Source organism: Poeciliopsis prolifica, unplaced genomic scaffold (assembly GCF_027474105.1).
Source record: "Poeciliopsis prolifica strain line A6 unplaced genomic scaffold, Auburn_PproV2 SCAFFOLD041, whole genome shotgun sequence".
NCBI lineage: Eukaryota > Metazoa > Chordata > Actinopteri > Cyprinodontiformes > Poeciliidae > Poeciliopsis > Poeciliopsis prolifica.
The window spans coordinates 3493245-3518790 of record NW_026562416.1 but is presented as its reverse complement, the minus strand read 5'-3'; the positions used below and the strand labels follow the sequence as shown (position 1 = coordinate 3518790).

At 36.8% G+C, this 25546-nt stretch overlaps 1 protein-coding gene across 3 annotated transcripts; it reads left to right on the top strand.

The window, feature by feature from the left end:
• The first annotated feature begins 10434 nt into the window (after positions 1-10434).
• LOC129375980 (C3a anaphylatoxin chemotactic receptor-like) lies at positions 10435-25226 on the top strand. Of its 3 annotated transcripts, XM_055055378.1 has the most exons (4): positions 10435-10995; positions 11680-12017; positions 22854-23034; positions 23320-25226. In XM_055055378.1, the coding sequence occupies exons 2-4, from the start codon at positions 11884-11886 to the stop codon at positions 24181-24183; spliced, it is 1179 nt and encodes a 392-aa protein (XP_054911353.1). In that variant the 5' UTR covers positions 10435-10995; positions 11680-11883; the 3' UTR covers positions 24184-25226. The 3 variants fall into 3 exon arrangements, with proteins under 3 accessions (XP_054911353.1, XP_054911355.1, XP_054911354.1); XM_055055380.1 differs by lacking the exon at positions 10435-10995 and having other exon boundaries at positions 11934-12263; XM_055055379.1 differs by lacking the exons at positions 10435-10995; positions 11680-12017 and adding an exon at positions 19532-19650.
• The last annotated feature ends 320 nt before the right edge of the window (positions 25227-25546 follow it).

Genomic DNA, 25546 nt, shown 5'->3' with positions numbered 1-25546 from the left:
GTTGTTCTTGTTTGAATGTTGTTAGGGATGCAGCACAGCTAACTGCTGCCAACAGTTAGAAAATCACTGGTTTACAAGTCTAACCAACCAATATAGGTGAGGCTTTACGTTCTGGGTTAGTCTTTCAAAAATAAATTCAAGTAACTAAAGTGTAATTTTGTAGTTAAAGAGTGATCTCTAACATGTTTATCTATACAAGTTATATGAATACCTGTAGAGTATTTATCCTTGCAAGTTGTACCTTATGCATTGGAAATCATTAAATTGCAAAGTAAAGATAATACTGTAATAAAGTTTATGAAGACATTTAATAAACAAAAATGGAATTTGAATAATAGAATTCGTACTCTGCATAAATTGCTTTTAATACTTTAACTCTGTGAGGAATTATTTGGTCAAATTTTGAATGCTGAACATGAATTTAAGCTAGCTAATTATTATTTAACGTTTTCTTTAATGACCAAAGTAATGGTTTTGTGTGAACTGACTGATGGTTCATAATGTTTATAAACTATCATTCTAAATACTATAAAACAGTAGACTTTTATCATATAACTCTTGCATATTTTATCATGTTGAAGAATTCCAGTGAAGTCAGACATGACTTCACTGGAAGACGGAAATGTTAAGAGTTATGAAACATCCTTTGACTTCTTCACTTACCAAATAGATCACAACTTTTGACCTGCGTTTGCTTTCTGCGCAACATCTGTGCATACTTTGGGATTAAAGGAACCTTAGGCAGTTTGTTCTGAGCTTTGCAAATTAATTGCCACTATGCTGAAGTTCCTCCAGGACTCGTTCTCTTTCTGTGTTTGAAGTGATAACCAAAGTGACAAAACTCAAGACATTTGCACAAGTCATTTATGTTATTAAGGGGAAGTTATCTTACCATGCTCATACACTCTGATGATAAGACAGCAATGCCTGTTAATGCATTTCAGTTGAAGCTGATTGTAATAATTGTATCATGACCCATAAACAATCACATAACGTTGTGATTGATGCAGGGCAATGACTTATGGCAGGAAATTGAGAGACAATTAGCTCATCTGGAGCTGATTTGACTTTCCATTGATGTGGAAACTTCCTAATTTTATGGGGTCTTTTTGTTTTACTGAGTAGAAAGGTGAGCAAAATTAGCCTGGAAATTTTATTGTAAGTGACAGTCTTTAATCAGCTTGTATCTGTAATCCTCTTTGCTTTTGACCAGTAATGCTCTCCATGGAAAGATCAGAGATTGCTCACTATTGGAGGTTTATAACAGAATAGGTCTAAGATGAATTTAATGCACCAATTCATAACATATGGCAATATTTATGATGCCCAAATCCAGCTGACCACCTACTGCTGCATCACACAACCAGTCCTGAAAAACAGACCAAGACACTTGAATTCCTCCACTTTAGGCAAAGATTTACCATTGGCCCAGAGAGCAGTCAGCTTTATTTCCACTGAATATTGAAGATTAAGGTTTGATAAAAAAAAAAAACAACAAAAAAACTGAAAGAGTAGATGAAACCTTTTACTTTCTGAATTCCTGCTTCCCAGCATGAAAATATCAAGAAAAATGGGAAACATGTCCTATTACAGCTAAACTGGGTGAATTCAGACATGTCCCAACATGTTAGAACATGAACAGACTTCCTGCCTCTTCTGTATAAACTGTGAACATTTTTCAGAGACATCCCATGTGTGCAGGACCTCTTGAAGACATTTAGGCCATCTGGTTGCCAGCATCCCTGGTAACTGGTAACAGTCAGGATATAAATGAACAAAAAATACTCCTAAACATTTCTTTCATCTGCTTGAAAATGCACACGCTGGTGAAAGATAATGCTGCTTCATTTCCCTTTTTGTTAACATCTGTTGTGTTTTTGCTTCAGTAGCTTTTGGGATGTGTTCAGATACATGTGCTAAAGACATTAACAGAGAAAAAGTCAACAGAGAGTCATTTCCCGTACTTAGCATGTTGTCAACATATCAGCAATCTTCACATGAGGAACAACTGAGTGTTTGGATCAAATAAATTTTGCTTCTTCAGAAAATCTTCTGTGTTTGTGATTGAAAAGGACCTTTATTTAGATGATTCCATCGTAGATTACAAGCTTCACGCAAAACTATTTTCTTATTTTGAATTTTAAGTCTTGGTCATGTTGTGATTGTCACAGTCTGAAAAATAAACTTAGAAAGCAAGAATTGTTTTAATAAAGTTTATGACCCTAAAGGTTGTTGTTTCTGAAAAATGTCAATAAAGTTATGCTATAAACTTTTATTGGAAACCAGAACAGTTGTACTTTCCACAGCTCCTACCTCTGTTTTGCTACAGACTTTGTTTGCCCCTCCTGTCGCAGCCACCCTGATTATCCCCGGGAAGGAACGAGACTTAAACCAGAAACTTCAGGTTCGCTGCCACTCTGGAACCTGAAACTGTCCTCATTTGATATTTATCTGTCCAGTTTAGTCAAAAAATCAAATCTTTTACTGCAGGAGGTCAACAGAAAGGTCTGCCCTGAATGAACTCTGATATTGTTACTAAAATACAAATTTTTTTAAGGTAAAGTTGGAATATTTCCTGATTTAAAGCCATTATTTAATACAACTGGATTTTGCCAATTTGCTCAATAATGAATTAATAAAACAGGGAAGTTGAAGAAAGCCAGTCTGTCATCATCTTGTTTCATGGGAAGTAACTATGTCTCATATCTGGCTGTCAGTTGATCCTTTTACTGCAAAGTAAAAAGACAAAGTTCTACTGAAAACCTTTCCATAGAACTCACTACTCACTCAGTGTTTGTGCTTCTTGTATCTTTCCTGAATGAAGACATTTGCGGAACTGTTGTTGCTATTAACTTTGGGAAATCTCTATTTTTCATGTCCTCAGGAAGTAAGCCTGGCCTGCTGTGAGTTTCTCTGGAAGAGGAAGACGTTGATGCACTGAGGCTGTAATTGCCTTACAGCCACCTTTTATTTTCTTTCCCACATAAAGAGAAACTGTCCCTGCTTTTGCAACTCGCTTCTGCCCTTTTTCTCGGTACTACTAGAAACTACTTTCATTCACTCAGTTTTTTCCCCATAGAAAGTACACCCAGTCTTGCTCTTTTGTGTTGCTGTGTCTTTTTCTTGAATGAAGACATCAACTCAGTTGAGTTTCTTAAATTTGTCTAATATTGTTTCTTTCCGGGATGTTTCCATATATTATCAAACTTGTCGCTATGGGATTCAAAATAACTAGATTCAACTTTATGTTTTGAAGTGCAAATTGTCTTTTGAGATTATTCTGTTTGTGACATGGTACTATAAAAATTAACAGAATTGAATTAAACTGGTTTGTCATAGAAAATGACCCAAGTTTATCTGGAATCAACCATGTTTTAACATTTACTTAAATAACTAATTAGGAATGAAAACACAAAGACTGACTGATGAGAATTGATCTAAAGCCTTAGGCTACTTCAAAGTCAGCCTTCTTTTGAGTTGAAGACACCTTAAAGTTGCCATTTTGTGTACAAGCAGAACATGACTTTGCATCTTTTGTATCTTTTTTTGCATTTCCTGCATCAAATATCTGTGCAATTATTTTTTATTCTTAGTATAGATGCTTTCCAAACATTTCAGTGAGAATTTAAGTACCTTTTGGTATTATCTGGTAAACATGCTCCTTGTGTTTTCACCTGATGGTTTGCTTGTTTATCTCTAGTTGGGTTCTTTTAGCCAGATAACCAGTTAAAGGGAATTTCCATATTAGCATAATAAGTTTAATATAGATACATTAACCCTCCTACCCTCAACCCCCAACTCCCCACATCCAGTTTTCTTTTTTAATATATCGACTTTCTGTCAAATTTTCTTCTATCTGCTGTTTCTCAGAAGCAGCTTCATCTCACACATCTTCCATCGACGCAAAACTGTTTACTTATAGTTCATTGGCATAATTTGATTCTTAAGAAAGAGAAAGAGATAGACTCTCCTTAAATGGAAAAAACACATTTCACACATTTTAACATTAGTCATTGCTACTTCCTGCTGCATTCAGTAGGAGTTAGCAAGATTCGGTGCAGTTAGGAGACAGTGACTGCACAGAGACAGCAGAAGCATGACCAAATTGCTTATCAGATTCATATATGAGGGCCTCCATTATTCATCCTGTCTCTACTCATCTGTCAACTTCTGTTGGGAGCAGAAAACTCCGGGTTACCCCCGGGTTACCTTCAGCCTCCTGGAAAGACTTGGGAGGAGTTGGGAAAACAAACACAGGAGGAATGTTACACAAACCCAGGACTGGGGACTGCAAGGCTTGGTGGAGAACTGAGATGCTTTTGTAGATAGGTCTAATTATTAAACTGTGCATATTTCATTTTATGACATAAAATAGAGTCTTCGAGGAAAGAAAAAGCTTCTTTGAAAGTGCAGGTTAGGCATTAAGATTAATAAAAACAATGTGCAATGACTGTAACAAGTAGGGCTTCATCTTTTGTTTTTCCACTAGGATACAATTTCTTTTCAGACAAAATCTTTTTAATAAAGCATTAACAAATGTTCCTCTTTGTTATTCAATTGGGTACTTTTTATAGTTAATTCACCCTCCTTCAGCTCTTCTTGCTTCCTTGTTTACTCGGTTTAAATTTTATTGAACCAATTTTTTTTTGTTTTTTTTGTTTCCAGATGAACGAGACTGAAACTGACTGGTGTCAGTGTATTCCATCTTTACTTCAGTGTTTTGAGTGTTTCATCACTGAATACTCTGCCTCTGTGTGTGTTTGGCCAGACGTCTGCAGGGATTTTCCTTCATTTTTTTTGACAACTTGTACAAGATTTATTGAACGTTGGTGTAATAGTGGTTATTTTTGCTGCTTGAGTTTAGATAACGGTGACAGGATTCAAGATCATCTATATCCCAACTGGGTTATATTTGTCATCCATATAACAAAACAAAACATGCAATTATATCATCTCCATTACGTTCTGTAAAATGAATGTAAAATGCAAATGTTGTTTCCAACAAACATTTAATGAAAAGTTTCTTGTCAAACCAGAAATCATTTCTCTTGAGATTTTCTTAGAGGCTCACTCTGTGCGACCTGGAACAATTTTCTCCTTTTACTGCCTCTTTGGCACCGATTCTCCGTAAAAATACTAGACACTCCTCCCTTTACATCTTCAAACTGCCTGGGGGCTGTTCAGCAAGTTTATTTACTCTGAGGTGGAATGTGTAATGGATGTAGTTAGTTATGACCCATTTGCCTTTCTCTTTCACTTTTACACCAACTGCATCTTCCAAATAATTAGTAACCCTGGTAAAGACATGTAAAAAGCCTTAAAATTTAAACATTTGGGGCCCCTAGAATTCCCATTAAAACAAATGTAAAGCAACTATTTTAAAATAAAAAAATTCACAGTTGATCAAGATTACTTTCATCTGTGACTGCTTGTCACAGATTAAATTAAATGACACAGAGGCCTATTTGTTACGAAAAACATAACAAATTTAAGCAAGTTCAACACAAATAAAGCCTGATCTTGCCCATGTCTACATTTAGAGAAATGATTAAACACACCTGGATTTGAGCCAAACTATGACCCACGCTCATCTTGTCAGTGAACCAGATTGTGATGGAGGTGAGAAGATCTTAAAACTTACTGAACTGCAGCAACATCAGAGTCAGCTCAGGTCAAATGTCTTTATGACAGCACTTTATTTGAAAACAGTGTTAGAAAACTGTGGAGTGTACAGACTCATAGACCTTGTTTGTATTGTGAAATGATTTGCTGGGATAATCATTGTACTGGAATGTTGTTCAGGATTCGTTGAAACAGGAAACTATGCCTCTCAGCTGTGGAAAGAAATTTCCATAATGTGCCCAAGGGTTGCAGAGGTTGTCATTAAGAAAATATCTCTTAATTTATTGGCAATGTAATTTAATACAACAATTGCCCAAAGCTTCCTGGTAAGTGTCAGGAAAAGAAAAATAAATTGACATTAAGGGTTTCGTGAAGCCCTGCATTTCTCCTAAACAAAGATGTTAACTGTATGTGGTCACTGTCATGATAAAGCCTTTAAAAGACTGTTGAATGTTTTCTCCTGTTAAAACAAAGATTTACTGTATGTTGTTACTTAATCCCTTTTTTTTAACAGTTTTTTCTTTGTAGACTGTCATAAAATGTTAGAAGAACTCAGGCTTATACTGGTGGCTTGAATTTCTTTTTCTTTCCCAATTAAGTTAAAGTGTGCACAAAATATTTACCAGCACCCCCATATAATGTATTCATATTACGCTTGCTTTTCTCACCATCTTAGCAATGACAAATGAGCATCAGAAGTGGAACATTCCACAATCAGCCTTTACATATCAGGCTTTCAATATTTTCTGCTCTGCTTTTGGAGCTATCAAGAAGACCACTGGATTTTCTGACTTGTGTTCACAACATTCACTGACTGATTCTGAATCATAAGTTATGATCTTTAGCACAGACGGAGAATCCCGGGTCAGTCTGACGTCTCTCGTTTGTGAAGCAACTCATCACATAACACTTGGCTTCAGGGTCACTGTTCTGACAGAATGTAAGTTACACAAATTCAATTCTATAAACAAACTTTATAAATATACATCCTCTACTCTTTTTGCTAATCAGTCACAAAGTCAGGCTATAAATGATTGAACCATAATTTACTATGGTTAATAGATCATTGTAACATTTCTTCCTGATGATTAATAAACACAAGTATCAGCTTATGAACGTAGATCTGGGCCCTTTGCTTGGTATATAAATGAGAAAATAAATCATTTTCTTTGTGAGGTTTATTTGTCTGTTTACAAAAATTATTAAAACTTTGATTTGTGAGTGGTAAAACACAAGTATATCATGTTTTTTCCTGTTCTTACTTCAGGTGAAACCATCTCTGGAGGGTATTTCCATGACCACTCACTTCAGTTTGTTTTAATCTGTCCATAAACTTTAACACATAACTTTACTTCAACTAATCAGTCATCATCTGACCAGGAAGCATTGCTAAGAAAACGGACGCCAGACAGACAACAATGTTAGTTGATTTCTACGTCTTATCTATTTTACCAAACAGCATTCTACCTCAGCAGAAAGTGAATCATTATTTAGATAACTGGATTTTCTGACTTGTGTTCGCAACATTCACTGACTGATTCTTAATCATAAGTTATGATCTTTAGCACAGACGGAGAATCCCGGGTCAGTCTGAGGTCTCTCGTTTGTTAAGCAACTCATCACATAACACTTGGCTTCAGGGTCACTGTTTTGACAGAATGTAAGTTACACAAATTCAATTCTATAAACAAACTTTTTAAATATACATCATCTTTACTCTTTTTGCTAATCAGCCACAAAGTCAGGCTATAAATGATAGAAGCATGATTTACTATGTTTAACAGATCATTGTGACCTTTCTCCCTGATGCTTAATAAACACAAGTATGAACATAGATCTGGGCCCTTTGTTTGCTGTATAAATGAGAAAAGAAATAATTTTCTTTGTGAGGCTTATCTGTGCATATGGATGTTGACACAGTTAACCTTATTGTTGGAAATTAGTGGAACCAGCAAACATTGTTCCAGAAATCTACAACATGAACTGAGTGCCTCAAACAAAATACAAACTGTTAGCTATTAATGGTCTTGTGATATGGGTAGTAAAAGTTGTTCTGTGGTTTGTAGGGAAAGTAAAACCCATTGAGTATGCATCTGTTCTGTGTTGCTGCCCTTCAAACCGTATTTGTTTCTGCTGTTTCTTCACCACACCACTTGAGGGCAGATTCAACACATGAAATAACCTGAATAAAGTTTGCATGACTATCAATACAGTCAAACAGTCAAATGATTTGAACAGTTCTTCCAAGTGGAAAACATTTAAAACAGTTGCCAGTCTGCCAAATTCAACAAAACAGAAACAAAAGAAACATGAACTAGTAGTTTGTTTAATAGTTTGCTTAATAGGTTTAAAAAAAAAAGAAGAAAAAAGAATATTACTCAAGCTTACAAAGTTGCATGTGGATGAACCACAAGTTTTATGGAATAATATCTTATGGACACACAACAGTGGACATGTTTGGTCAGAGTCTCACCATCTGTAGATCTAATTTGTTCCAAAAATATGCAACAGAAGAAGAAGAATAGGTCAAAATACTGATAAAGTCACACCCAAAACCACTGCTACATAGCAGGCTCTACAAGCCATGAATCATGAGATGGACCTGTTTAGTCTCAGGACATCATTTGGCAGTCATGGAAACTTTTTCATTTTCAGACAGAGTTCTCATTTGTCATTGATTCGTTAGCTTTGTTCTGCGTCTTAAAAGACAGATGACGTGTCAGACGATGATTTTTGTTGTGGTAACATGAAGCTGTCCTGGACTTTCCCTCCTGTTTCCTTCCTCCTTATTTAAGGTAACACTTCCTTTTGATAAAATTTTTTAATCCCGTTTGGGCAAAGATAACCTTTAACCAATCAGCATTTAACTGTGTTACAACATCTCTAAGGAGTCTGCATTGACAGTTGTGAATGTGGAGAGATACCAATAACAGAGTCACCAGGACAGTTAATCACCATCCTGAATGCTGAACGAATACGCAGCACATGCTAATGTCAACAAAATGACGAGTTTTTTACTTTAATTTAAATGTTTTAACAATGTATGTAGCATTATGGGTTATGAGTAGGTAGAGGAGGCAACACTCACTTGGACAATAATGTGGGTGCATGCTATTAACATAAGACATTTATGAGATGTAATTTTGCCTTTCAAAATGTAGTTAACATTTAATTATAGATCAGGGTTGGCAGCTCATAAACATGACAGTCTTGACTGGATGTGATCAGTCTATGTGTCCTGGAGCATCAGGCTGGTAAAAACAGCAATGAAAGAGTAATATTTCAGAAAGACTCCTATACCATATAAAAAGATATCAAGTGTTGACGCTCTTTTCAATGTCTTATTTTACTTCCCAGCTTTAATCGTTGTACTTTATTTTTTAAACAAAAGTCTCATTCGCCATTAGGTAAGTTAGGATCTTTACAGTGAATTCAAAATGGTTGTCTAAAAAAAGATTTTTTCTTTCTGAAATTGTCCTCCTGCCCACAAAACAGGAACATATTTTTCTTTTGTGTTTTCAAAGTAAACTTAATGAATTGAGTTTTAATTTTGTCACTGTATCAGTGAAATTAGCACAGTCCACCTTCAGATAGAATATTCATCAGTACTGGACTGAAAACAATGGCTTGTTGTGCAGTTTAAGTACCTGTAATCACTCATGTTCTCAGCTGGTGTAAAACCTTCACCAACATCAAGCTATGAGGTTTAGTTACTTAAAGGCCTTAAACTTAAAGAAATGATTCTGCCTGTGCAAACTAAACGGAACAAAAAATCTAATTCCCCTACTTTAGTGGCATGTGGAAACATGTTGCATCATGTCAGTATAACTGACATGATAATCTGCCTTCATGTTAATGAATTTTCATTTCATCAAGAGAGAAGAAGGAAGACAAAGAAAGAGGAAGCTACTTCAGCACTTAATGTTTACTGAATGAACTGAATCAGTAAAACATGAGTAGAGCAAGTGTAGAGGGGTGAAAAACAAGTTTCTAGAAAATAAAGGCAATAAGTAAGAAAATAGACACCCCAAACATAATTTTTTATTTTGTATCTTTTAATTTCTTGTTGAAACAAGTTATTTAGCGTTATTTCAGTGAGTCCATGCAATTTTCCACATGACCACTAGGGGCGCATTGCATTGGTGGCATAGAAAAAATCCAATCTTCCGTTGGATGTTAATGAAAAGTCAACGTGTGTATCTCATCTTTTCTGTGTCACAGGTTAGTTAAAATGCATATTGATTCATGAATATAGATTACTTTTGAGAGTTGAATATGTTATTGAATGGGAAGTCGAATAGTGAGTCATGTTGTCCGGGTTGTGAGGAGTATTGTGTAGATAAACGTTTAAAAGACTGTTGAGTTTCCGTTGAACTGTTGAATGTTGTGGAGATCGAAGAAATTTTCAGATAAGTTCCTCTATTTTCATTTCTTTTTCTGTAAATTTGAGTTTTCTTGTTAAGAACCAACGACATTGTAACTAAGGGCCGTTAATGTCAGTTAGTAACGAGAGACGCCATTAAAGGAGCCTTCCGCCTTTTTCAGTTATGTTTTTCTTTTTATAACGGATAAAATATTGCTATTTTGTAACGGGTTCAATAGACTTCATCTTTCTAGGCTCCAGTAGTTATAAGATGTTTAAATAGTAAAGTATATGTAACCCAGTACAAACTCAAGGTGTTTGTAATGAGTTAAGTTCATAGAAGGAGTGATAATTTAGAATGTGTCAAGCATGTTTGTTTAAATATGTTAAAATTGTTAATAATAACTGTTAACTGGAAAACTGTACTTATAGGTTCTTTAAAAAAGTAATCTTCACAATATTTTATTTTGAAGGGCTCATATTTGTAAGAGGAAGTGGGGTAGAGAACTTGACTGGTCCATGGTTGGCTGAGGGTCAGGAAGGAGAGGAGAGGAGAAAAAAGAGACAGGAAGTGAGAGGGATGAACCGCGCGAAAAGAAACGTGGCAGAGTTTAGAGAACGCGTGTTTTATGCATGTTTAGACTTTCAGTTCGACAGTCGCTGAATGTATATGGACACTGTATTCTGTTTTGCCGCGGTTGTGACGGTTCCAGACCGGAGCTCACTGTATTGTAGGTGTAACGCTCGCTGCCGCATCGATGTTCACTAGCACAGTGAATAGCTATTGAGGACGTTAAGCTAACCCAGCTAACGGACACTTTAAGTAAGGTTTCCGTCGTGGAAGCTTTAGCCAAGCTGAGCCTGGAGCAGCGGGTGGCGTTTATACTGAGAATTCGTGGCGGGACTGAAGGACTGGATCTGCGTTGGCCTCCTCTGTTGTTCCTGGATCCTGTGGACTGCCGGACTGGTTGGGGAGCTGCGGACATCTTGCTGGCTGGAACTGAGGACGGGTGAGGTGCCTAGGGGCTTTGGGTCTTCTTTGGCACCCGCTCATTTGGAGCGGGTGCCAAGTTTCAAGCTTCATCGACACATCAGGCCTGCAACGGGTTTTTGTTTGTTTGTTGGGGCTACATTTAGTTATTTAATGCCGGCTTTAGCTGAACATTAAAATGTGGGCCCACATTTGTTATTATAGGGTGTGAAACTAAAAAAAGTCAAGTATTTGCATTTTGTGCATTTGTTAGTGTGTTTAATATATGTTCAACTCTAATTCAAGTGTGTGTTTGATTTATTATAGAACTGTATTTGGAGTGTATTATTTCTGTTTAATTCTATATTATTTAGTGAGACGGAAAGAAAAGTACTAGTGCGTCATTACTCCAAGGTGAGTGAAACTCAACAGAGGTTAAACACGAGAGTGTAATAGTTATTTGTAATTTAAAGAGTTTACTGAACTCAGGGGCCCTTACCTACAGTAGAGCGGTATAATTGGGCTACATATATTTTATCTGTGTAGAAGGAAAGTTGTTGGAGTGGTTGAAAACAAACTCATGTACTTTTGTTTTGATTTTTTTAAAATGACAAAAGATATAAAGTACTGAATATGGAGTATGTTTGCACAAGAAAAGGAATAAATCTTCCGTTGGATGTTAATGAGAACTCAATGTGTGTATCTCATCTTTTCTGTGTCACAGCACCACATATTGGAGGAAGATCTTTTCTAATACATTACTCTGCCACCCAAGGCTGCAGGGTAACAAATTTGGGGGCTTGTCCGGGATAGCGCCTCCTGCTGGCTTGGTGCTATCCAACAAAGAACCGCGGTTATCCTGACTTCATGTTCCATGAGCTGATGACCTAAGAGCAAGACTTCAGGTATCCAGAGATGACGATGCTACATGAGCTTCAGTGGGAGATTCAGCAGCTTCTTCACCAACTGCTTGATGACGCCAGAAGAGATTTGCTTCACCAGCTGGCAGAATCGTGCCAAGATGAGGTGGAAGAAGACGTGCCAGGAGAGGAGTCGTTCGAGGTGAAACGCTTTGACTTCATTGTTGACTTTTTAAGAAGTAAACAATTGAGGAGGCTGGAGGACCAAGGGATGTCGCGCCTGTTGATGTTTCGTGACCTCATTGATGAACTGCAGTCAGTCCTAGAAACAAAGAACCTGCATCATCTAGTGGATGAAGAGGAAGCGGAATCGGTGTACGAGACTGAGCAGCCTGTAGCAGCATCAGCGTCGAGTAAGACAGTCTCATCATCAGTTGTTGCTAATCAGGTAACCAGCTTAGTAAAACTGACAGATGTTGCTGCATTACTCCCACGAAGAGAATTTCGGATTCATGCTGGTCAGATTTCAGATTCTGACTCTTTGTGTAAGCAAATTGATGAAGGATTGAGTGAAGGTTTCACTGAGACTGAGATTATTAGAACAGTTCTCAGAATAATTAAACCGGGTACTTTTAAAGACTTGCTGATTACAAAAGATAGTCTGACTGTAACTGAGCTGAAGCGTTTTCTCAGATCTCATCTTAAAGATAAGAGCAGTACCGAATTATTTCAGGAACAGAGCAACGCGAGACAACACGGTAAATAAGGTCCACAACAGTTCATGTGTAGACTGATGGGGTTGAAACAGCGTGTGCTTTTTGCTTCTAAAGTAAGCACAGGTTTCACTCTACCAGGGAATACATGAAAAATATTCATATCTCCGACAAGATCTTAAACCTCACCTTTCAGATGAAAAGGTCACTGATGACTTTATCCTAGAAGTGATAACCAAGTCATTAGGTGAAGACACAGAGACAAAATAGACTAGATCAGTCTTTCAAACCAAAAACCGTCAGTGTCAGTACAGAGCAGATGGATAAGAAAAGTCAGAAAACTCTCTATGTTCCATTGCTTGTAAGTCAAGAGCATGTAAGTAGCCCTTTGCTTGGCTTTAATGTGATTCAAGAAATCATAAAGGGAAACACTGACCAAACAAATATCAACTTGGTGGACTTACTGTCAGAGGCTTTGAGAATTCAAAAAAGTTGTGTTGAAACTCTAGTCTCTGTTATTTGCACTATGCCATCTCAGAAAGAATCAAAGAGTTCAACAGTGAGAGTTGGAAAGAAGGGTCTTGATGTTCAAAGTGGTCAAATCTGTGAAGTGAAATGTCACATCAGAACCTTTCCAGAAGGAGGAGTAATGTTGTTTGAACCAGTTATACAGAGCATCATGCCAGACGGGTTGGAGTTTTTCCCCGCTCTGGCTGATGTGCCTATTGGAGCTTCAAAAATGGTGAGAATTCCAGTCCACAATTCAACTAACCATGACATTTTATCTTCAAGGACAGCTTTAGGAGTCATTGAGGAACTTGATGGAACCAAACCTGTAATTAAAAGCTCCTGTTCCATAAATTTTACGCAGGTAAAACTGTAAATATAACCATCAAAAGTCAAGTAATAAACTCATGTTATTTTAAAACTCAAAATGCACATTTTACTTCACGCTGACCTAGAGGAAGAGCTGTTGAATATTTGCTACTATAAGCTGATCTCATTCATGAGCCGATTTGGAGCCAAAAGAGCCGACTCTTTTTAGAGATCTGAGACAAAAGAGCCTGTTCTCTAAAAAGAGCCAGAATTCCCTCGCTGCCGTGAGCGTCCCACCTCACTGAGCTCTGACAGGTGGTCAGTCCCACAGTAACCTGATTCAGAAAACCTCACCTGCACACAGAGACCCCAGGAAACAAATGGAAACTGATCTTAAGAGTTTTCGATTCCCGGACAAAACACTGGCTAAAACAAAAACAAATATGTGAAAACTGATTTATTCTGACCTACAATGTTATGGAGAATTAGCTTTGTCTAATATACATGTTTATGTATATTTATACACGAATTAACGTGCTCGTAAAGTTGTGCGACTAAGCGTCATTGTAATTATTAATATTAAAATAAATGTCGCAAATCTGTGCAGCCATCTGAGCAGTAGAGCGGCAGGAGGAGATCTGTGTGCTGCGCTGACACCAAACAGGGCCGTAACGCAGAACCTGGAGGCTGGGGCGGGTATGAAGGGTGTGGGGGATTATAACCATAAAACAATCCCCCCTTCAGTTCAACCTTATAACTGGAGACACATTGTTGATGTTACCTTATTATATATATATATACACTCGTAAAAAGCTTTTTTAAAAATATACTATTATTAAGTGGGCAGGGGGAAAATAGCAATATAAATTATTTTATCATATTTTTCCATTATATTTACATTCAATGGACGCACACGGTAGAAAAGAATAACAGCGAAGCCTGTTTTGAGCCACACTACTTAATATTCAGCTCTATAAACAACATGCAGCAAACACGAACGTGAGGCCACCTAGTGGCTGAAACAAAATACTACATTTAAACATCTTGATAAAGAACGAAACCAGAGAGCTGAAAACAAATAATTAACTGTCTTTTGTACAGATACGTTTGTCTTGAGAGTTTAGTTCGCAGTTCACATCAAACTTAACGTGAAAGAGTTTCTAGAGAAGTGATTTTTGTTTACAACCTAAATCAACCAAAGGAATATAGAGACGAAGAGGTCGCATCCGACAACGTTGTGGAAAGGGAATTACAGCCACCCAAGCCCAAGAAGAAGAAGTTGTCATTTGCAGTGTGGTGGGAGCTGCACAGAGCCGAGGAGCTGAAGAAGTCTGCTGAAAATATCGAACTGCAGGACTCTTCAATGCCAGTTGAAAATGAATCGATCACCAACGCACTGGAGACAGTGGATGAAAAAGGGAACATGCAGCCACCTGAGAGTGAGTCCAATCAGGTACCAGTTAAAACCTGGTTGGAAGAACACGTTCCAGCTGATCTACAAATGTCAGATGAAAAAACTGGAATGGAAGACATTTCACTGGTTAGCGAACAGGAATCAATCACCATTCTGACACCAGAGAAGGAACAGTCATTTAAGACTGTCAATAAAAATGGTACAAAACAGGACACTTCTCTGGCTGAAGGAGATCAGGAAGACTCCTCAGATGCTTGCATGGATCTTTCGTTTTTTACTGAAAACAGTGACATCAGTAATGATCCTCGGCTGGAAAAACAAAGTCATCAGGCAGCTTTGCCCAGCAGCAGTCAGAAGACATTTTAGAAAATGCTCCCCAAGGCAGAGCCTCGCGTAGATGTCAGCTTTTGTGCTGAGAACATTGAAACGCAAAATGTTTCAATGCTTTCACAAGAATGTGAAGAAGGCGCTTCCTTGAAAGAGGAAAGTTACCAGTCTGCTGCAGTACAGACAGAGATAGTAGTATAAGAAACCAGCTATAAGTTAAAGCCAAAGAAATCTAAACAGAAGAACAAGCAAAAAGCAGTAACTAAAGCTTCCTCTGAACTGGGCACCTTTAACAAAGAGGAAGTTTCTGTAGACAATACTGATCAAGTAGTTTCTACACTAGAAACAGATTTTGATCACACAGCTACCATCAAAACTTACAGTAATATGATTGAAATTGTGATAGCCAAAATTCAACAAATCACTGAAGAGGAAACCTACTTAACAATCCAACAACCCGAGGACCAACAAAATGACCAAAAACCATCAGAGAACTCTAAACAGAAGAACAAGCAAAAAGCAACAACTACAGCTTCCTCTGAGCTGGACACCCTCCACATAGATGAAATTTCTGTAGAAAACAACAAACATGAAGATGTTTCTACACTAGAAATTGTTGAGGATCCGACATTCTCCAGTACTAATGAGATTCAAACAAAAGAAGTGATCACTAAAGTACAGCAGATATTTTCAGAAGCTGAACTGGAAGTTGCTGTAATCCCAATGGAGACAGAAAAAAACTTGATCCGGGACAGTAAAATGCCAAAACCTGATTTAGATATAGTGCCAGAGATCCCCCAGACAGTTTCTGAGCACATGGAGAAAAAACCTGGTACAGATACAGGAGACGTAACAAGTACTGTTTCTGCAGTTTCAACAGAAGGGGAGAGAGACCTAATAGAAAACCAGAGACCTTCCCCTTCACAGACAAATGTTACAATAAACAAAGATGCAAGACACACATCAACTCAGGAATCAGAGACTCAAGCTACAGAAGACTCAGCTGAGAATAACGACATCTGTGAGCAAGAAGAAAAACCGAAGAAAAATATGTCTCTTTGGAAACAAATCAGACTTTCTCTCCATCACTCCATCTGTGCAGGTTCAAAGACAGAAATAAAGTCCATCCAAGGTAGACATTGAGTTATGTCTCTAGTGTATGAGATTTAAAAGGAGGTGGGCACATGTGTGTTGGCTGATTGGCAGGAATTGGAAAAGGAGCTTCTGCTGTTTTTAATTGGACATTTTAAAATTAAAAAGCCAGGACTGCACGGGGGGAAATGTCTCCCCGTGTAGGTGTGGGTTCACTCCAGGTGCTCCGGCTTCCCCCACGTTCAACAACACCAGTGCTCATGCTCATCTATATTACAGAAAATAAGACAACCACATTAATTATTTAAAGGGAGATTTAAATGTAAACAACGTGTAACCGACTTTTAGAAGTCTAAACCTGTACAAACTGGAAAAAGTTTTGAAAACTATTTGTCATTCTGGCCAAGATATATATATCTTTCCTAGATAATTGGAAAAAGAGCTTCTGTTGTTTTTAATTGGACATTTTAATATTAAAAAGCCAGGACTGCACGGGGGGAAATGTCTCCCCGTGTAGGTGTGGGTTCACTCCGGGCGCTCCGGCATCCCCCACGTTCAACACCAGTGCTAATGCACATCTATTTTAACAGTTTTATGTCTAACTCTAAACAGAAAATAAGACAACCACATTAATTACTTAAAGGGAGATTTGGAAAAAGAAAATGTCAACAACATGGAACAAAAACAGGCTTTTTTGTGTTAGTAGTGTTGGTTGTTTAATGGTTGTACATTTATATTGGGGTTTGAATGTTTTGTTTGACATTTTACGATACTTCCTTTCCAGATGTTAATCCAGTTTGTACAATTCATCTGACAGCAACACAGCCCATTGCATGACACTTAAATCATAACCATGTTCAGCAGTTGTTCTAATATTCTTCCATCTGAAAGTGTTACCTTCCACAAACATACTTCTTGTCATTGTGGCCAAACAGACGTGTCTCTGTCCAGATGGCTATCTTATGTTGGTAATGAGAAAGTTTATTGTTCACTGACTTTGAAAAAATCCAAGGAAATAACTTATGGAATCAGTAAAGCAACTCCTTTATGCCAGTGCAGGAAAACTGGCTTAAAGAGTATAGACACAGGAGAAAGTGGTCAGGAAGTGAACACATGTTTAATTACTGGGAAACTAGATCTTATTGAATTGCATCAGTATTTTCCCCTTCAATGTTCTTTACCAGTTATATTATCACATCACTAAGAATGAGGTTGTCATGGGTTTAAATGGATTTTGTTCAGAATGTGGTTTTTCATATGTTTTGGTTTCTACTTTGAGTTGCAGTTCCTCTTTTATTTTGGTGATCTGGTTTGCCTTGTGTGTTGTGTTGTTTGCTTCCTGTTTTCAGTGTAACAAACATCCATGAGTTACCTTCTGACTTTTGGTTCAACAATTCCAGACATTTTTCTTTCAGTTTAATTTTTCTGTTCTCCTTGTGTTTACCATTTCATATCTTTCAGATAAGGCAGATTTTGATTTTACAGACCAGAAAATGATTACAAAAATAATATTTCACTAACAAATCAGTTTTTTAAAAGCTTTGCTCTTTCAATACTGTTCACTCTCTATTTAAGAATTCGTTTATTAATTTTAGCCTTGAATTGATGGACTTCCAGTATTTCAATCCAACCCAAAATATCATTGAATGCATTTTATTTATCTTGCTGAATGTATTTTTGTTTCATGAACAAACTCTACAATATTTATGCTAGTGTTTGCACAGCTACAATAAATATTTTATATAGCACAATGAGAGGATATAAAATGACTTTACATGCTGTGTTTACCAATGTTAGCAGTAGTCAGATTATTGCTTTGTACATTAACGCAATTCTTCGAGTTAATGTGTGTACATGTGTAATTTATGACCACATGAAATACACAGCTGTATTAGAAACAAACCCTTGAATTAAAATTATTGACAAGCACAAATACACAGAAGTTCCAAATACTTCAAATAAAAATGTCATTTTAATTATAAAAGATGGTACTAAGTTTGTAAAATGGGGATATCCAGACATAGAGAATTGTAATGCTGCAGTACTTCTGCTTGCAGGATGATGCTTCACGCGATGAGCTACTGCAACGTTCTGAGTTCATGAGGCCATTTTACAATGAACCAAAAGCTGCGAGGAGGCAGTAAATGAGGAAGTAGCTAAACAGTTTCAACATTTCTCAACAACATAAAAATGGAGAACAAATAACAAAAAACTTTGATTAGATGTTTAAAAAAGGTTATTTAAAAAAGTGCAGTTTTTTTCTTCTCATTGAAGCAGATTGGAAATAAAACAAAATAAAGTTAACTTTGCTGCGCCCTACTGGAAGACAGTTGAATTGCATATTTCCCCTTCAGTGAACATTTCTGCTGTTGTTCTTTGGAAATCTGATAAGCCTGCAAGGTAATTTTTATGTAACACTATTTTATGTCATTTTTCCATTATTTTTTCATTTTAACTGTTCTGTGTGAAATAATTTTATTATACCCACAATTCTGCAACTCAGACTCACTTTGGAGTTTCATCCATCCTTTCCAGTTGTTATTTTAGCTTGTTAGAGTGTTCTAGAAAAGGCCCTGTCATCATTTAATGATATGTAAATGTTTTACCACAATTAGTGAATGAATTTCATCAGAAGTCTATCTTCTTCCTCAGTCTAATTCTTCACTTCCTTTTCACAATGTTTCTAAAAGCCAGAGATGTTCCTGTTTACCAAAAACAGCAGTAGAGGCTTTAATATTGTTTAATTGCTGTGTGTCATGACCTACTGCAAGATTCGTCATGAGTTCATGCTCTCCTGCTGTTGCAATGACCCAAATACCCTGAGGAAGCAATAATTAGGAAGTAGCTGCAGTTTCAACATTACTAGGAACCAGCAAAAAAAGGGAGGAGAGGATATAAAACAACATATTTTTGTATTTGATGGTAATAAAGGGACATTTGAAAAGTTATTTTTTAAGTAAAATTCAGTATTTTCTATTTCATATGCCATATTGAAAAGTAAATAAGATAAAAGCTTTACTGCTCTCTGCTGGTTGGAAGGTGAATAGCTGAGCTGCCAAGATTCTGTTTTGAGGGTTTAATTGAAACGTTGAAAAATGAATTCTGCTAAAACACTTGGCTTTTGATTTGGGAACAGCTGTTAAGAACTCTAACACTATCTATTTAATTTAATTTAATTATATTTGTGACAAGGACATTTAGTGCAGAGTGAGATGCGCAAAGAAAAGAGAAGCAGTCTGGAAGGTGAAGCAACAGATATGATATATGAGAGAGAAGTGACTCTGCATCTGTTTGAACTAGAGAGAGAGAGGAAGGCAGAAAGACAGAGAGAGAGAGAGAGAAAGAGATGCTTTTAGCAATAAAACCACTTAAAGGAACAGTGACTTTCAGGATCCTGTGCATGGGTCTCATTTCTGCCTGTATTTTCCTCTGAAGCAGCTGACACAGCAGTCACAGCTGTTTAATTTCTGCAGGTAAGAGTTTTTCATCAGATTCCATTTCTTTTACATGTATGATGTGAGACATTCTCAATTCTGCTTGATGATACTGCAATATTTACAAGATTTATCAAGATTTCTTCTTGATATTGTTTTGTTGAGCTCATCCTTTTAGAGTTCAATGTCCAGAAGTGGTTCTTGGTTTTTATTTGTATTTGTGCTTTGCTTTGAGGAGCAAAAGCACAAGACTTATATAAAACAAGTCAAAACTCAAACTAACCCATCAACTTTGCAATGATACAAATATGTTTCTTAAAAGCTAGTCAACTTGCTTCATTTGAAATAATTTTATTATAGTCATTGTGAGGGTGGCTGTGGAGTAGCTTGTAGAAACGCTAAGTCAGCTCGACTTTGTCCAAATTTAGAGGATGTAGTTTGAAAAAGGGAAAAATGGAAGTAAAACACTGTTTTCCAAATGTTGCTCTACAGACGGAGTCAGAGCAACGACTTGTTGGTGCATTATCAAAATAAACTGATCTGTATGAGAGCCATTAAATCTAAATTATTCTAAGTAGCACAAATTTCCATGGAACTGACATTTGGATCTTTCTTGATGTAACATAAATTGGCTTTACTGGCTCATCACAGTCACTAATGGGTTTTGAACTGAGCTTGTTAACAAAATTTATCTCAGACTTTTTCTACAAACTATTTAACAAAACAACAATTCTTAAACTTTGCCTGTGACAATTGTGTTCCAAACCCCTGGAGAGGAGTCTGGTTTCAGTCTTTTGATTAAATAAAGTGTATTTTCTAATGTGTATGTATCATGTTTTCAGAATTTAACAGAACTTAAAGTACATTTGTAAATCTAGAGGAAACATTTCCTGTGAAAGACCACAACAGGCCAGAACAAAGTTTGAGGTTTGCCCATGTCAAACAAACAGGAAGTCTTTTTTAGGATGAGGTTATTTTTTTGTTTTACCGCTGCAGTCATAGTGATCATTGATAATGGGGCACCATTATCAATGGTATATTCTATTTTTACAGTTTTTTATTTTATTTATTGCAATATGAGTCCCTCAAGTCCAGTGAATAGCTATGTAGTAGTGAACTGCCAGAGGTTTAAAATAAGGTTAAGTTTGCACAAACTGATAATGTACATTTCAGAATTATAAAACAAAATCTTTTTCAATTAATACCTAATTGGTTAACAATTTAAAGCTGTTCTGAACCAATGCATGATTTATAAAGCCTTGAAAGTTGGTGCTACTACCAACAGGTGTTTGAAATTTTCTGGATTATTTACAACTTTTTCTGTGCAAAAACCAATGTCTGAACACACTGTGGTGCCATTTCCTTCAGAAAAGAAGAGAGTTGCGACATAAAAGGCCTTTTTGTTAGGAGAAGAGGGCAGACCATTATTACACTTATATCTCTATGTCTCTCCTAAAGAGAAATTGTAAAGAAGGTCAGTCAGTGAAGAATATTTACTTCACCATCAAAATATACTGAGAAACATGGGCAAACTCTGACAGGAAGACGTTCAGCAGAAACTTGTCCTCTGATTGAAACTCAGTCAGAGGACAAGTTTCTGAGAGTAAATAGTTTTTGTGGTATGGGGTTCACAGGTCAACAGCCACAAGCATAGCCTATAGTTATTGTGCTCAGAAAGATTCAGTTTTAGCTGTGAAGAGAAGACTTTGAGCTTCAGGTTTTTTAGGACAAGTTCCAACAAGAAAGCTTTTGCTAAAAAAGTCAGAATAAGTCAAAGAGGCTTGTCTGATTTATGAAACACTGATACCAGACTCCTGACAATAGGAAGAAGGTATTATGAAGTGATGAATCAAAATCAGAATATTCAATCCATTACACAAGATATCTGTACACTGCTGAATCAATGAATAGATTGCTTTATAGCTACTATTATAATAACTTCCTCACTTCTTTCCTTTTTTATCAATGTTTACCATCTTATTTACCTTCCCTTCCCATAAAGAAGAGCAATTATCTATAAAAACTGATATAATCTGACCTGTGTATGAGGATCAGTGTAATAGCTGCATGTATCACTTGCGTCTCATAAATATAAATGTTTACTCTTCCTATGTTGTCACAGATCTGTACCAATGTCATTTTTCTGCAATATGACATAATGAAGTTAGATAGCATGTGACTCCTGTCTGCTCATGACCCCATTAACTGCTTTGTGCCCAGATTGTGTTTTCTTATCTGAAGCTAAAGGAAACTGTACTGTTATTGCAGTTTCATGCTAATTTTCTTTTCTGAGTAAAGATGTTTTGCTTCTGCACGCGATATAAACCCGACCCGCTCACCAGCACTTTGTTCAGACGGTAACATTTTTTTTAATAAGACAAACTTATTGCATATAAAATCTGAATTTGTTTCAGATTAAATTCTGCATGTAATTGGAGAGAACTGTATTTATTAAGCAAGAATATCACTTTATTATCTTTACAAGCACTTTTGTTGGAGCACTGACAGAAAAATGTTTAAAAGGTTCCCTTTAATGCTCCTACTTGTGTGTTTATTCAATCAGACATTTTCCAGGGTTACCACCAGACAGTGCAAACTCATTTTATTTTCAGATGATAAAATGTTAGAGTTCATGTCGTCAGACAAAGTTTCCTGTCTGATGGTCACTCACACCCTAAGTTGTGACATTTCTTCTAAGATAAGTTTCATGTCTAAGGAGGTTTACACCCATTGCATGAAGTCAGCATTCTCAGTTAGATTGGCCAACATGGTTCCTTCTGTACAGTCTGTACTGCCTTCTGTAAATTAAAAATGTTGTATTTCAAATGAATGTCCAATTTAACTAAACAATTGTTACATTCCATATGTGCTTACAGCCAGGATTCTTTTAACAAGGTTTTCTGTAAATCTCTTGAATTTTGACCTGAAAATGGATGTACATTATTGAAGAAAATAAAATATGGCAGAATATTTTACACAGTCCTGCCCTTTATCTGGTGGATCTACATGAGTTGTTTTCTCTGTTTTCTGTGAATCAGATCTGCATGGCCTGATTCACAGAAAAATCCAAATCAACAAAATAATTATCTTCCATTTAAACACCAGTAAATATTTCATAACAATTTTTTAGGTTTGACAAATATATTTCACCAAATGCCTCAGGAAAGAGGAATCAGGAATCTTTCCTGGATTTCCTTTCCAACTATTGAAAACTAAATCTTCTGATGATGTTTATTTTTCAGTGGCACAATGTCCAACTCCTCTCTACATCCATTGACTGTCAAGTCCTCCAAGGATGACCACACAAATGTGGATGTTGTAGCCGTCATGGAAAATATCAGCATTGTCCTCTTCACAATGACTGTCGTGTTTGGGATCACAGGAAACTCTTTCGTGATCTGGGTGGCTGGATTCAAACCCAAGGTAGATAGATGCACAGCTCCTGATGTTCAATATTCTTGTGTCTGTTTCTCTGCTAAATAAACATGTCTTGACTTCTCTGTAAATTTACAAATGCTTGCATGCTTTTAAATAATTACAAATATGAGTTTAAAAAGTTTTAACTTATATCTGCACCATATAAAATATCATCCATCTCGGAAAGTAAAGATTTTCTTTCTCTTCAATAACGAGTCGAGAAAATGGTGAAATTTGTATTGAAAAGTTGAATTGTTATCCATTTAATGTTTTTATTCACTTTCATTACAGCCAAAAGTTACCGATGTGTGGCTGGTGAACCTGGCGATAGCCGACCTCATCTTCTGCATTACACGAGTTTTCTCCCTGATCAAGAAGCTCTTCTTTGACTATTGGCCCTTTGGAGAATTTCTCTGCAAGTTCAACGGCTTCTTTAAATATGCCAACATGTTCTGCTCCGTCTTCCTGTTGGCTGTGATCAGTTTGGACAGGATGCTCTGTGTGTGGAGACCCGTCTTCACAAAGCGACGGCGAACCCTGTTTGCTGCCAGAGTGGTGGCAGTTTGTGTCTGGATCACAGCCACCCTCTTCAGCAGTCCCTACTTCATCTATCGCCAAGTCTACCCGGGAAAAAACAACCTGAGCAAATGTTCTTTGGAGGTGAAAGAAGGAGACAGCAACACCAAATTTGCTCTGTATTTAAACAGGTTCCTGTGTGGTTTTGTTTTTCCTTTCTTGATCATTCTGATCTGTTACATCATGGCTGGCATCGGCCTCCGACGCACTCGCCTTGTAGGAAAGACACGCCCCCTGCGCATACTGGCATCTCTGGTCATTGCATTCTTCTTGTGCTGGGGTCCTTACCACTGTTTGCTCCTTGTGAAGTTGGTGGATAAAAAGAATGCAGTGCTGAAAGTCTGGCAGCCTTTGGCCAACGGCTTTGCCTACTTTAACAGCTGCGTGAACCCGCTGCTGTACTTCTGCATGGGGCTGGAGGTGAGGGGCCAATTCAGACAGAGCTTGATGGGCATTTACAGGAAAGCTTTGGCTGACGACATCGATGGACAGACTCTTCAGTCTAACGAACGCTCTCTGGATGAAAGTTGTGTGTCAAAATGCAGTGCTGCTGTGGTGTCAGAAAGGACTCCAGTTTAAGTCCCTCCTGTTGGTCACCATGTGTTTGCTCCCTGAAGATGATTCATGCAATTTAGAGGTGGATTATATAGTAGTTATAGTCAACATGCCTCAATATTACACTGAAAGCTGCAGGTTTTTACAGATTTTTTCTTTCTTTTTTTTTTGTTAACCAGTTGACATGATGAACAATTATCTTGTACAAAGAATTGACATAATTTGTGCCCATGGTACTTTTGGGACAAGCTTTGATGTTACTGTATTATAACCATTTGTAAAGTTAACTACCACAAATATATTTTTAAAAGCATGTTTTTTGTAAGCAGTACAAAGAAGTCCAAAATGTGCTTATTAACTATATCAGTACATCATGTTAGATACTTTTTACATTTTGCATGTTGAAGCTACTTACTGCTAAATTTAAAAAAATACTGACTTTACCAAGAGTTTTGCCAAATTTAACTCAAATTTTCCTTCAAATGTGGTTTGAGTTGTTTGTGAAACGTGGAACTATTCTGTCTGGAGGAACATAAATTAAAAAAAAACAGAGGGAAGTGAAACTATTTCAGGAAAGCCAGTAATAGTCATGACTGTCTGTTTTTCTAGAACTCACAGCAAACATGAACTGAAACTGTACAGAAGGTCTGATGCTTTTCGAGAGAAAGCACACCTTGTTTTTAAGATAAATTCTTTTAACTTGGCTCTTTAAATTCTGCTTTAAAGGATTTCAGTTATTATTTATTTCAATCTAGACAGATGTAAGTACTGGAAGTGGGATGGTCTTATGAAGACCAAACTGGAGTCATGAATCTGGTTATCCACCCCTGGCAACAAGCTCATAAAGCATCGGTGCAGAATTCAATGTGCAGAGTACTTACACATCACTGGGAGACGAAGGAGACTGTTTATCTTGAACATATTGATGTTCATTCTACAGCACCATGCTGGTGCATTGTGCAGTTTGACATTACAATATGTAAAACGTTAAAGCTCCATTTTATCTCTGAAGCTTCTTCAATCGTCAAATGATATGATGTGAATATAAAATAAAATATTTAAACTGTTTTTGTGTGTGCATATTTTATTGTAGATATGATTATTTTTGCTAAATGACCACATTTAATTTATTCTTTGACCAATAATCTATATTTTATTGGTCAATGCACGGAATGATTGTAATTACTCTAGTTTTTGGTTGAATCCCTTGAAATGCTCACTTCAGAAACTTGTTTTTCATGATGAAAGTCAGTCATATACTGATCAGTCAACCAACAGCTTTTCTTTATGATTCAGGTATTTCATCAAAATGACAGACAAAATCAACACCTGCATTAATGTAGATAAAATGCATCCATCTATCCAACTCTGACTCCATCCTCTGACT